The sequence below is a fragment of the Numida meleagris genome, chromosome 3, assembly GCF_002078875.1.
Source record: "Numida meleagris isolate 19003 breed g44 Domestic line chromosome 3, NumMel1.0, whole genome shotgun sequence".
Classification (NCBI taxonomy): Eukaryota; Metazoa; Chordata; class Aves; order Galliformes; family Numididae; genus Numida; species Numida meleagris.
The window spans coordinates 36,390,150-36,404,518 of NC_034411.1; the positions used below are offsets into that span (position 1 = coordinate 36,390,150).

The window sequence follows — 14,369 nt, forward strand, 5'->3', positions numbered from 1 at the left end:
CATTAAAAAACAACAAAACAAGAAAAACAACAAAAAATTCTAACTGTTAAACAGTCATTAAAAATAGTAGCAAAAATATGTTGTAACACTTGCATAAGCCATTCCTGATTTTAGAAATGTAGTTGATAACAAACTGAATCTTTGCATTTGAAATTTCCCAACAAGGAAGAAGAGAAACTGTTTCTAGGCTGGTGCATACAACTTGCTTGGGTAACATTCAGAACTTTCTGCTCATCTATAACTAAATGTTAAACAAGGAAATAAAGTTATTTTTCTAAAATAATTTTTGGCTTTGTTGAAGCACTTACTTTCTCCTTATTTCCCATCTATAATGGAACTTCAACAAGAAATCTTTGACTTGAAGAGGACTTCAGATAAAATTATGTTTTCGGGTTGAAAAATATTTTATAAGAACTTTTCCGACCGAATAGCAACAAGTGAACTTAAAAATGTACTTTGAAATTGCAAGGTTAACAGTCGCAAAATTTGAGTCACTAAATCAAATGTAACGTGCCTAAATATTCAACTAGGTTCTGAAACTGGTGACCTATCTAGAGCCTATAGTAAACTTTAGTTTTACTAAAGTAAACTGCCCTAGACATGCTGTACTATGGATTCATTGACATCATCTCTCCCTTGGCTTACTGCAGGAACAGACACACCAGAATGAAGTTCCTTTAAAAGAAAGCAGTTGACATGATAAAACTAGCTTACTCATGTTATCTTATACAACAGCTAAAGCATGTGTATTTAGGGAAACAAGCTCTTCTTTTTCTACCACTTTCAGAAGAGCAGAACTTAATAATCACAGAATCACAGAACTGTAGGTGTTGGAAAGGACCTCTAGTTGAAAGTCCCTGCTGAAAAAGATTCCCTAGAGTAGTTGGTAGAAAGCATCCAGGTAGATATCGAGTGTCTCCAAAGGAGACTCCACAACCTCTCTGGGCAGCCTAGTCTAATGCTCTGTAACCCTCACAGTAAAGAATTTTTTCATCTTGTTCGTATGGAATTTCTTGTGTTCTAGTTTGTGCTCATGGCCCCTTTTTCTGCCACTGGGCACCACTGAGGAGCCTGGCCCCATCCACTTAACACCAACCCTTTAGAAATTCATAAGCATCTCCAAGATGATCAGTCCCTGGTCACTTAGTCTTTCCTCATAAGGGAGATGCTCTAAGCTCCTGAATGATTCACTAGATAGATTATGGGCCAATTTAAAGTCTTAAGAATTATTAAGAATTTCCTTTGATATCCCCTTCTAAATTACACACTGTTAAGTTTAAAAATGAAAGAAGAGTAATTTGTGGAAATAATTTAATATTGTAAGGCCTACAGGAAGTGTCAAATGAACTTACGCTGCTCTTGACATCTTTCAGTTTTGGCAGGATATCTAGTCCAAACCCATCAGCCTGTCCTCGTGTCCTATTTCCACCATTCATGTAATTTCCAAAGGCGAGAACCAAACCTAAGACCTGCATAACTCCTGACCCATTTTTCAGTGTCTACAAAAGAGAAACAGATGTACACAAAGATGTAGAATATTATTAATATGTTGTGAAAGGAAAGTCTTGACTGCAAAACTGATATTTAAATATATTATGTATATACTATTTAAATATTATATATATACATAAATAAATATTATAAATATTATTTATCTAAATAGAAAACAGGAAATTATAAGAGGTGATCTTTTAGGAAAAAGGAAACAGTAATTCCTTAAATGGTGGTGGTGTGAATTATAAATTTAATTTAGAATAGGGTTTTGCAACAAAACACCCATTAAAACACCTATTTTAAAAAAACACAGAACCTTAAGATTTAAAACAAAATATTTAAAATAGTTATGAAAATACTGACGAAACCTGCATGTTAAAGCAATGTTGTTATTTTTTTTTTTCCTCCCCTGTCCATGGGACTATCAAATTACAGGAATCTCTTCCAGCTAGAAACACCATTGCCTTCTATCAATCATTTTATTATTGATATTATTGAGTTGCACACTTCAAAAAACCAAGCAAACATAAGGTGAATGGAACTGGTATTCCTCTGGAAATGAATTACACACTCATTATAAAGAGGAAAGATTTTGCTTTAACAAAGAGAAAAGGTGCATTCTTTTCCTGAGACCGATATGCATTTATAGCAACAATATGATATAGTTCAGTCCGAAAAGCTAATCTTAAAATTTGCTTTGATGTTCAAGTGCAATCATAAAATGTTCTATTCTGCAGGACTGCTATCCTTCAGATGTAATAAGTACTTAGAGTAAATAAAGAGAAAACTTTTGAAATATGAGTACAACTTAACAAGATTAAATATCAAAAATATAGCTCTAAGTCTTTATGGAACACAACCTACCTCACACAGTTTCTGTAATAATTCAAGTTTGCGATGGATTGAACAAATGCTTTCTGAAAATGTTGACTGAAACAAGATGCAAAATACACGTTCTGAAAAGTTGGGAATTAGCGAGAGTTCATAAAGGAACCTGTAGAAATGAATAGAGAAAGTGATCATGGTTTTCAGAGTTTGTTTTGATTTGTTTTTCTTTCTTTTATATAATCTATTTAGCTAGTTTACAATAGCATGTGACATTTTCTGAAGTGAATAAAGCTATATTATTTTCTAAGTATGTTCTTACTGTTCTGGTTTATCCAAAGACTTGGCATTTTCTTTTTCCTTAGACGCCTTGCTGTGCTTTTCTATTTTTTCTAATTCATCTGATTGTGCTCTCTGGAATAAAGAAATAAAGTAATTATGAAGTGTTACTTAAGTGTTGCTTAAAAACCCAGTCAAAAAACACAAGTAGATATGCCCTTATCACTAATCTTGTTTATACCTTTTTCTTCTCTTTCCAACATTTGCTTATGGTGAAATTACTAAGTCCATGGAGTGACTTCAAATAAAATTGCATAAAACAGAAATGAGAAGAACTTCCTTATAATATTATTGACTACTGTTAATATGCAAAAGATAAAACAATCATTCAAACAGACACTGGGAAAATAATCTTCACCTCCACTCCCTATTCTTTGGCTATATTATCAAGTCATTGGATCAAGAACTTCATTCTTGAGTTGAATTTTTCTTTCCAAAGCTTTTGAGATGCATTTCAATGCAGTCTGACCCATACATTTATTTAAATAATAATTACTTCTTAAAAACAACAAAAAACAGACAACAAACAAAATCAACTAAAATGAAAATACATTTGCATTGTTTAGCACAACTAAAACTTTATTTTGTATTTTGAAAAAGGCATAGAACAACAACAATTAGTTGAACTATCATACATGAGAACTACTGTGTATATATATATGGAATAAAATGATCTTAATTTTTTATGTTAACGAGTCTATATTATTGAGTGTAAACAACTATATGTAAACTGTCTAGTTCCTTGGAGGACTCTGTGGTATGCTGTACTCTCTGTTCTTCAGTATTCTAATCAAAAGAGCTTCACTTTTTTTCCTGTTCCTTTAAAATCAAATGGCATGGAAAGGAATAGAAGTGGAATGGAAAATTCTCCTTCTAACTCTTCTTTTAACATTTGTTGTTTGTTTTCAAAATAGATTCAAATTAAGCGTCTGCACACGTGAAAGAAAAAGCAGCAAATATATACACATTTATTTTCTTCAGGAAAACACTACACACATTTTTGAACTTCACCAGAGAACTCAACAGCAGCTGCGGAAAATGACATTCTAACTACTTACTGCCAAAGCACTAAGAACGTATCTACATTCTGTCTTTCAAGATTTCACACAACTAACAGAAGAGTTACGAAACTACCTGAGATCATACTGCTATAGCTCCATCAGCAATTTGAAACTAGAAAGTCAAGTTTGGACAGTCCAGTTCTTCTGAGGTTGTTAAACATCTCACGTGAAAAGGGAAAATGGTACCATGAAACCAAAAGATGAAGAGAGAAGAGTCAGAACTTAATGGAGAGTTTCTCTAATCAGTTGAAGTCCAGAAATGACTGCAAGGCTATCCATCTCAAATACTACATATCCTAGTATTTACGCAGGGTTCCTGTTATATTCTTCAAAGTTCATCTTCTTTAAAGTAGGCAGTTCTCATCTATGAAATACTTTAATAGTATTGGAACAGCAATATTGCTAACTTTTTTCCCCTCAGCAGTAGACTTTGTTCTTAACACTACGATGTAACAGTAGCAGTATCTGTTTCACAGAATCATAATGTAGTTGAGGTGTGAAGTAACCTCTGGAGATGGTCCAGTCCAACATTCTGGCACAAAGCAGAGGCAGCTAAAGCAGGTTCTCAATACTGCATCCAATTGGATGTTGGCTATCTCCAAGGATGGAGACCCCTATCCAAGCATTTGATCAAATTTACAAAAAACAAACGGAAGGGCAGGACTAGAGAAAACTTTTTTTTTTTTAAACACACAGAGGCAGCATGTTAAAACTATGAATGAATGAGTGAACTTGCTGTGGATAATTTTTTTTTTCCTCCTCCTTTAATCACTTGTTACATTACCTTCCATATTAGTAAATCTAGTTTATCTATCAAGTCTTTCCTAGATTAAGAAAGTTCAAGAAATTAAGAAACCTTCATTTTCCAGAGGCACCATAGCACTTAATGCATTTGACTTCTACACATTAAGAATTCTAGCATGTTCAATGGTACTTGGTAGCCCCCCAAAATTAAGCTCTTCTGAATCTGATTCCATTATTAAACAAAAGAATAGAACAAATTTACTCTAAAAGGACATATGGGGCAAAACAGCATCTGGTAAAATCCTACTGATTATCAAGTTGTATCTGTATTCACAGCATTACAGAATAACCTAAAAATGGGAAAAGATTATTGCCACAAAAGGTTTATCTTCTAACAAAAGGTAATCGATGATAAAAAAAAGTAAGGATAAAAGTAAATATTGATCTTTCAATAAAATGGCATTCTAAGCTTTTGGTGTTATAAAGGTCTGATGTAGAGAGATTTGCTTTCAAAAACTTAGGGGAAAGTCAACAACTAATTCTTCACTATTAAACAAATGAGAGTGTTTCCTTCCTTCTCAGAGGCCTCACATAGTACTGCAGGAGCGACTGTAATCATCAGAGTCAATAATGAATAACAAAGCTTACTAACAGACTGGACAGTCTCCAAAACTGAGAGTAGAAGAAAGGCAACCACAATCAGTATGTGATGACTAAATCGAGTATGATACATTTATTCTTATAATTCCACAGGGACCTTCTTTTGTAACTATGTTTTATTAATGTTGACAAAAAAGAAATGTTAAACATTCCCAATCACAGGGTGGAGAGATGAGAGGTGGAAATCAGATGGAAGAACAGCATGCTTAATGGATAAACTAAAACTATGATTGTGTATAAAAATTACTTCTGTTTTATGAATTCATTTAAGAATATTACTCTTACTTAAGGTACTTTAATATCTATTAACTTAAATACTTATTGCTAAGTTACTTAAACTATCTAAATTGTGGTTTTCAAGGAAATACCCTGAACAGTGTGAACATAAGAATTACTGTACAAAAATTCTATGTTCTCTTAAAAAATAATATATATACACACATGCATGCACACATATTTGAATTTAAAATGAAATGTAAAAAAAGGGAAAAACAAATAGCATTGTACCATACTACAGCTACTTACTAAAGCATTGCATTAGTCACAAGCTGTTAAGTTTTATAGTTAGGAAAACTCATGACAGGACAATTTTAATTCCTGAGGTCAACTATAAGATCACATATTTGTCAAAGTATCACCCTCTTGCTCCAGCAAAATCAAAGTTCTGTTATCTCCGACAGTTACAACTCCCACCTGTCTTCTAAACTGCAGGGGGCAGAACGCACCACCTCTCCAGCAGCCTGTTTAGCAGTTTTTGCTATCCTCATCCCTGGAATACTTTCCCTGATAGTCTATCTAAATCTTCCATGCTGCAGTTTAAGCATTTATCCTGTTCCAAAGAAGATAGAAGCAGGGCCTCAACCAAACATATTTGTTTATTCCAAAAAAATCCACTTCATTCAGGTTTTGCCTAGTAAGCTATGGCCTAGGTTTAAAATCACTGTTTTCTTCTGCTCTCTCACTTGTCTGCATTTCATTCATCAAAGTGAATTACTTAAAACAAAACTATTGCTGTTATGCTTGATGGCAATGAATATGAAAACATTTTTTATACAGTGTACATTAATACAGCATGTGTCAAAATAAAAATATGGCATAGTTCCAAACTCTTACCAGAACGATAAGTATCCACCATCAATGTATTCTTCATTTAATATGGAATTCCTGTGATCTACTGTCAGAGCATACTTTTTGAAGCAGCTTATCACACAGTCCTTGGAAGAGCCATTTAGGCTTCTCTTCCCAGGAAGATTCCCACAGGATTTTCTAGAACATCCTGTGAAACACTGCCAAAGGCGTCTCTAAAATTGAGGTACATGGCTCTCTTTTTATTTTTCTCCTCTACTTCTACTTCCTCTTCCTGTCCTCCCCCCTCTACTACTTCACCCCCCTTCAACGACTGGAATACTACTGCAGTACGAACTGAGATTGGTTCGGCATTAGACACTCTTTAAGAAGTTGTAATGCCTGTTACAAATCTCATTTGATTGAATGTAAATGCAGGTACTTTATTTACTCACTCTGGCATTTACCTACTAATTAAACCGACAGACCCATAATTGACTTACAACATAAATATACATATTACCAAGCAAAACAGAGAATGCTGGGAATACATGAATACGTACATTATCATGCAATATAGATAATTCTGCTTTTTAAAAGGTAGCAGTGTTCTAAAAGTCATGCTGTTCGAGCCATGGTAAAGTCTAGGCACACGAATGACACAACTGTGTAGAGAGATCTATTTTATTTATTCAACTTAGACTTTAAAAAAGTACCACTCTTATTCAATTTACATTTAAAGAAATGTCAAAAGTAAGTAAATGTTAAAAAGTTGTTAGTATGAAAACCTAGTTCTGTTATTTCTGAATATTTTTTCACATATACTCTCTTCTGCTCAGTTGAAAGCTCTTGAAAACTTTTCATAAATGATAAAGATGAGAAAATACTTTAGCAAGGAGCAAAAAGCTAAAAGGTTGTTCTCAGGTTCTTTACAATAAATAATGAGAAGACTCTCTCATCTGGCTTCTACGCATAGCCAAGTATTAGAACACATATCACAGCAGTCTACGTATTATGAGAACTGCTCCGAAAGTAATGCCTCCTATCTTATTATGTTGGCCCACAATGTCAGAGGCGGATATTGGTGATATGGCACTAGAGGTTGAACCTTCCTACCAATATTTAATTATGTTTTGTTGTCACGCAACAGATGGTAGCAGAGATACAGTCTGGAAAAATGGCGTCTGACATGGATGTGAGTATGAAGCAAAGGTAACTGAATTCCTCCATGTGGAAAGCAGTGCCCTTACTGACATTCATTGATGCTTACTGATTGTTTCTGGTTACCAAGGAGTGGATGTGAGCACAGTGAGGCAGTGGATAGTGCACCTCTGCAGTGGCAACAATGGCATGAATGAAGCCACATTCCAGATAGCCATGCACAGCTGACACACCATGAAGAACGTCTGGATCAGCTCATCCATGCAAGTTGGCTAATGGTGGTGACTATGTTGAAAAACATTGTTTTATAGCAGAGAATTATAGCTATATCAAATAGTGCTTTTGTGCTCTTTGAATTGGTAGTAGTTTCCACGGAGTAAATAGGAGGCATTATGCTTTAGGAGCAGCCTACGTACATACATGAATGTTCAAGTTGCTAATGTTTCTCTAGGAAATCCACTAATAAAGTTAGGCAGACTGACTATTCCTTATTTAATCCATTATTTTCTGATTCTATATGCACAGAAAAACTGACAAATATACCACAGATAAGCATGATCCACTCATGGATAGACCAGAGAAAAACGTCACAAGATATGGGTTCAAGTTTTAATCAAAGCAAAGAGATCCAAGTATATGGTACAAGTTCAGAATTAAACCTTTTTCACGTTCTTAATTCAGACTCTTCCATATAGAATTCTGATTCTCTGTGCATTTTAAATTATGACAGAAAAAGCATGACAGATCTGCACAATTGTTATTGAGGATTACTTCTCAAAATGTTACTGGCAAGCTCATTTTTGTATAGCTAATGTTTATCTGTTCTCAAATTTACAACAGATAATAATAACAAAAAATCCCTTTATATTACTCTCCATCATTTCTGTCAAAAGTGACGTTATTTAATACATCTTAAAAGTTGTTAATCTGATTGCTTGACACCTTTTTGAATGCTAATGTTTTTTATTTCCTTCAATTTTTGTTGTTACATAATAATATAAATGGAACAAAATAGTATAATGCATCAGAATTTTTCATATATTTATTATATATGAAATCAAACAGCATAAATCTAACAAATATACTGTAAAACAATACACTGCTTTAGACTTATCTCTCCTCTTACTTTTATAGTGTTTTATCCTTTGAACTTGGTAGGATAAAATACAGTGTAAGGGCCATTTTTCTATTTCAGAACATATATCTTGTGTTTTCCTGTTGCTTTTTTTTTCCTTGCAACAGAATTTTACTTCTTATTGTAGATCAGTTTAATATTCCTGGATTTTTATTATTATTTTTTATATATAACAATTTTAATTTTTAGGGGGAGTTTGTTAATTTTTTTAAAATCAGCTTGGTTTTCAAAATTAACCTAACATTTCCAATGCATCAGAGTGACTTGTATAAAGAACATAAAGGTTAATGAAACAAGGATAAAAGATATCCTGGTTAATAGCTACTATCATATCCCGTCAAAGCTGTGCTTTGTATCAGAAGTATGATCTAGTCTCTGCTGAGAAACGTTGAGGATGCTGAACTTTGTCACTTTTTTTTTTTTTTGAATTATACAATGAGTAACTAGGAAGAACATTTGAATCTTAGTGGCAGAGTGAAGGCAAGCACTGCAAACTTCTGGGTACCTTCTCTTACAAAAGGCTTTTGGAAGTTTATGAAAGCACAGACCTAAATCTTCTAAAGAAAGGGATAAGGCTGACAACATAACAGGAGTCAAATTAAGGAAGCACATGCCTTTGAATCTGTGATATAAAGAAATTTGAAAGGAACAAGTACAGAGAGCAGAAAGAATCACTTGATGCAATTTAAAAAACATTTTTATACACTCTTTCTCAAAACTGAAGACGTAAGCAGGAACAGGCCTTAAGTTTGACCTGTTTCAAGAAGCAGTATTTTAGCTGGTAAGAGGCCACCGGCTTTCAAGATGAACATTTGTTTGTCTGCAAATGATTGTATTTCTCATCACAATCAATATGGTCTAACCATATACAGTGAATTGATAGCTCCATTCAGAGTATTACCTGCCTTTTCCCTTTCTAAATAGACTTGCCACCTGAAAGGACAGCTCTTAAGGAATTTCTGGAACATAACAATTTCTGTTTGCCTCATAGCAAATTGAAAAAAAAAATCAAAAACATTTAATATAATGTGAAAAATATATCTCCAGTGTTCATAAGATAAATGGAAACAAATACTTTTTCAATGCTAAAACAGCAAAATGGAATGCAAATCCTTAAAGCTAGACTGCAAAGAAACTATTGATTTACTCCAAACTGGAGTTCTGTGTCCATCGAGCAGAGAAACCTCCAATTTAAAGTGATTTTTTTTTTTTTTTTTTAAGTGAGAAAGCAGAGAAGATGAGGACATTGGGGTATTCTGGTGATAGTATCTGTGAAAAATCACATTAAAGCAACTGTTCTACAAATTGCTTTGTCTACATTAATGTTGTCTAAACATATGTTGACAATCAACTATATATTAAACATAGTTTGTAAAGAAAACTACACAATCATACGCAAGAACTATGAGACTGCATCATACAGTACTGCAATAACAAAGTCTTTCTCACTAGCTACCAGTTAATATTATTAAATAAATACAGATCTTGGGTCATTGGTGGGGTGTGGGTTTCTTCATTTAAAGAAAGTAACTAATATGTTTACAGTAACTTTGTGGTTTGAGAAGACTTCATTTCCTCAGTAAACAGGAATTGAGTCCTTGAGACTGTGGCTTTTGAAATTAGGGTGTGTTTAGGTCTGGAGATTGCCCAAATTTCATTCACATTTAAGAAATCATTTAAGGAGGGAAAGCACCATGCCAGACATATGCAATCAGAAAAGCACTCGATTACATTCTGAGGGAAGACTGTAAAACAAGCATTCCCATATGTTCCAGGGAGATCAAAGAAGCTGAGAACTAGTATAGTGATATTTAAATATGCAGCAAGAAATCCCAACTCGATAAATAAACCTTAAAAACTAAAAATGTAGTTAACGAACACAGTGTAATGGAGTTAGGCAAAGTTATCCCCACCCACAACACAGAATGAGGTTGAGAAATAAGGGAGCAGTCAAGCATGCCACGCCCTCTCATACCAACTATTGCTCACTTTTATGTTGAATAATATTATTAAAATTAATGAAGCTACAAAGGTAAAGAAATGTAAGGTTAGATCAGTATGACCTAAAATTGAAAACAAACATACAAACAGTAAGCAACAATGACAACAAAGCAAGAACATCAAGAGCCTTCTTTTGAGCCACAGCTCTACTAAACAGAGGATCCAGCAATAAAATTCAGTTCCTCTGAGGAAAATCTCTGAAAATACTAATTGCATTTTCTTTTATTTATTTGGCCTACTTTCTCTAATCAAAATAAATCCAGTGATAAAGCTGGACTGATACATCTTTTGCCCAAAGTTAGAAAATACATTATAGCTGTTTGAACTTCTTGAGTCTGACCTCAGATTAACATATGTTCTCCTTAATCTTGACAACATTTCCTAGACATTCTCTGTAATTAGTGAAAGTAATAAGGAAAAAAAAACTAGAATAGCGTCATTTGGTATTTCAGGAGACAGCAAATTTTCACTTGATCCATCATACTAGAATTAAGAAATACATTACAGTGAGATTAATAAGACATTTGAAAAATATCCTGTTAGCATGATTTATATTCAGCAACATAAAAGGACAATTTTTTGAACTAAAGAAGTCTAACACAACACAATAATGAAGTTTTTATAAACTGATCACGAGAGCAGCATTCACTCTATACTTCCTACAACAGAATCTCTCACAATCATGCATTTGTATTTTATAAAATTACTTTTTTTTTAACCTGCCAAAGAATACGTGGAACAGGATATAGTTGTGTAACATGCATCCTTAAGAATAATCCAAAAAGAAAATAACGCAGGTCTATTCAGAAATGCTGGGGCAGAGGGTGATAAGTGTTTAAAATATAAAGATTTTGGGGTGGTTAAGATAGATTTCCATTTGGTCATTATCTTCCTGAGTAGAGTTGAGGAAGTTAATCCTTCAGAGATGAAATGAGAGAAATAGTGCTTCCAAGTTCTTGTTATATAATTTCAAACTGTGCTACCCAATATCCTCTCTGCAAAGAGGACTAGAGCTTACTATCTCTTTTCATGCCCCAAATGAGAAATTTCAGAAATAAAAAAATCATTCCAAAGTAGGTCATATAAAGGTAGCCCAGAAAATATAAAAAGGGAAAGGTGCCAAATTAATGAACATATTATTAAAACTATAATGTGAGGGAAATGAAATATCTAGTGCAATACATTGGCTTTCAATGCGCTTCTGTTTCTCAGTGTCATGTTTCAGAGAGTAAATAGAAAACTTCTTCTCTTTTTCTGGAATTACCTAGCCAGACTGCTATGTATTCAGGCAATGTGCTCCAAGCAAGGAATAATATTCACTCGCCTCAGCTGAAGGCAGAAATGCACTTCTAAAATCCACCTCTTTCAGTTTTGCACGTGACTGGCTTTAGAAAGTTTTAGAACATGCCTGACTACATTCTGAATCCCTGATTTTGCATACCTACTAGTCAAACACACACTGATGTTAAGCACCAGACATTTATGAAGTCTCTGGCAGTTTATACTACTTTTTCTTATATTAACCTACAGTAAGGCTTTTCCTTTCAAAACGCTGAAATTCTAATTATTTAGGGTTTTCCTCCAAAATAATTAAAACTACAGTCCCACAACTGAAATGACTGCTCTTATTAAAAACAATTGTTTGTTATTGAGCAGCATTGCTATATTAGTGAGGTTACCAGGGTAAACCAAAGGTCTGAAGTGCAAGGTCTGGTGCCTACTGACCAAAGACTGTCATACCCAAAAACAAACAAAAAGGAACACAGTTGATTTCTCATATAGAAGTTGCATTACCTACAACAAAATGTGAAAATGTGTGCTCAGTAAAAAACGCACAAGGACAATTAATACAGCTGGACTGCTCATCATTACTCTAATTGCTTTGGACAAAAACAGTTAAGTCAAAATTGGACACTTTCTTACGATTATTGATGCAAATCCCAAATATTTTCATATGGATCTACAGTATTCCTACGTTATATGGACTTCCTCTAGTTACTCACATTCTCATACAGGGCTTGAAGGGTCTCTAAGTCAACCACAGAGTTGTCTAAGTTCACAACAGCTATAAAAAAGACAAAAGAAAAAAGAATTAGTTGTCAAGATGATAATCCGGCTGTGAAATAAAGACTAAGCAAAATATCCAGCAATAGTTTTTATGACGTACTGGTCATACAGCTTAAGTGTTTTAACTATATTAATGCCTTCAATAGTGCTGTTCCTAACACTATGGGCTAGAAACCTGGTAGAGCCAGGTGTCAAGTGTTAAAGAATCCATCTCCCTTCCCCCAAACACATACACACGATCCCACGAGTATGGCCATAGCCAGAGATTAGAGATAAGCTTTACATCTGACTTTCACGGTCTGACTGAAAGCATTATAAAAATTTGTAAATCTGCACCACAGCCACACACACACTCACACAACAAAGCTCATTCCTGTCACTGGTTGGCTTCAGTCTTAAACTGATTAATCCATAAGTCAGCCAGTTGACTTCAAGACACCTGACAAGGGTCAAGTCCTCTATGCACTAAGTCGACAGGTTTAGTACAGATACAAAATATGCCCTTCCTGTTCCCAACCAATTCTGGCGCCACATACGTATTGTATTTTTTCAGTGTCAAAAAGTTCAGTGAACACAGAGAGAGTGATTTCCATCTAACTACTCTTGAACACCAACAAAAAAATAAAAGAAGATTGAGGGACACTTTTAGAAACGCAACTCTGCCTTCCCACTGTTACCAGGAACAGTTCATGAAGCATAGGTAATGCTTGTGCAAACAAATGAATAATTATTCTTATCTAACATAAAGCAAGAATTATTCTAAAACTAGTAGACTTTAGTCTCACATTTTATGTAGCAATTTTATGACTATTTGTTTATAAGACAAATCTAGTTTTCCTCATTCCAATTTCATTGGAATAAATTGTAATACCTTCTTTAATCGCACACCAATTCCTTCCCCCATTTTGGCCTTCATTAATTTTACTTTTTTGTGATAAGGTGTTTTTTTTATATATATGCGTATGCACTCATACAATATGTACATTTCTAGATAAATAAGATTAATCTAGATATTGTAACTTTGATCTGTGAGAGCAACCTAGCACAAAGGTAGTTTCTGTCCTTTCTATGTCATAGAGAAATTCTGTGTATACACCTAAAGAATACAGACAATATAATTCAAGTTCATTTGTTCCAATTGCTTTAAAGCTTTTAGATGTACCATACCGAGTCTGGGACTCATCATATTACTCCTTTCTAGGGCTGATGAACAGTTTTAGTTACTGTATAAGAATATTATAAACAAAGAAGCATTGATCTTGTTCAAACTAAGGCGGGTACTCTGTATCTATATAAATTTTAGGACTGAAATAAAAAAAATAGGAAAATCTTTACTTTTCAGAAATAATATGAAAAACACCTACTTATCCCTTATCACAAAGAAAATGAGTTTTAAAGATGATGACAATGTAGTAGTTAAAAATTTAGGGGCCAATGCTGTATTTGTTTTGGGGGTGGAGGTCCATGCAAAAATCTGTTACTAATTATTTGGAATATTTTAATTTCACCTCACCCTCTTTTAAGTACAATAATTGTGGCAATATAGAATGAATATGCCCTCTCAAAGGTACTCAATCCTTTTCATTCAATATGAGTATCTATGTGCTTTAAAATAAACTTGTCTTGTAGAACAGAAGACACATGCAAATAAGAACTGGGTCTAGATTAGTTTGAGAGCTCCACTTTAAGAAAAAACATGTCAAAGCGTATATACAAAGAACGTTTTTAAAAATAGAATATATTACAAAACCTCAGTCTGTATTATCCCTGCATTTCAGCATTCTAAACTTACACTTTTTTTCCCTATACAAACACGC

General features: G+C 33.9%; 1 protein-coding gene across 2 annotated transcripts in view; it reads right to left on the reverse strand.

The window, feature by feature from the left end:
• FMN2 (formin 2) overlaps window positions 1-14,369 on the reverse strand; it is a 151,506-nt gene that overhangs the window by 57,158 nt on the left and 79,979 nt on the right. For both annotated transcript variants that reach the window (XM_021392688.1, XM_021392687.1), the window contains 4 exons: window positions 12,489-12,550; window positions 2,642-2,733; window positions 2,359-2,488; window positions 1,353-1,499 (listed from right to left, as the gene is read on the reverse strand). In XM_021392688.1, coding sequence (XP_021248363.1) covers window positions 1,353-1,499; window positions 2,359-2,488; window positions 2,642-2,733; window positions 12,489-12,550 — 431 coding nt within the window. The remainder of the gene's footprint in view (window positions 1-1,352; window positions 1,500-2,358; window positions 2,489-2,641; window positions 2,734-12,488; window positions 12,551-14,369) is intronic.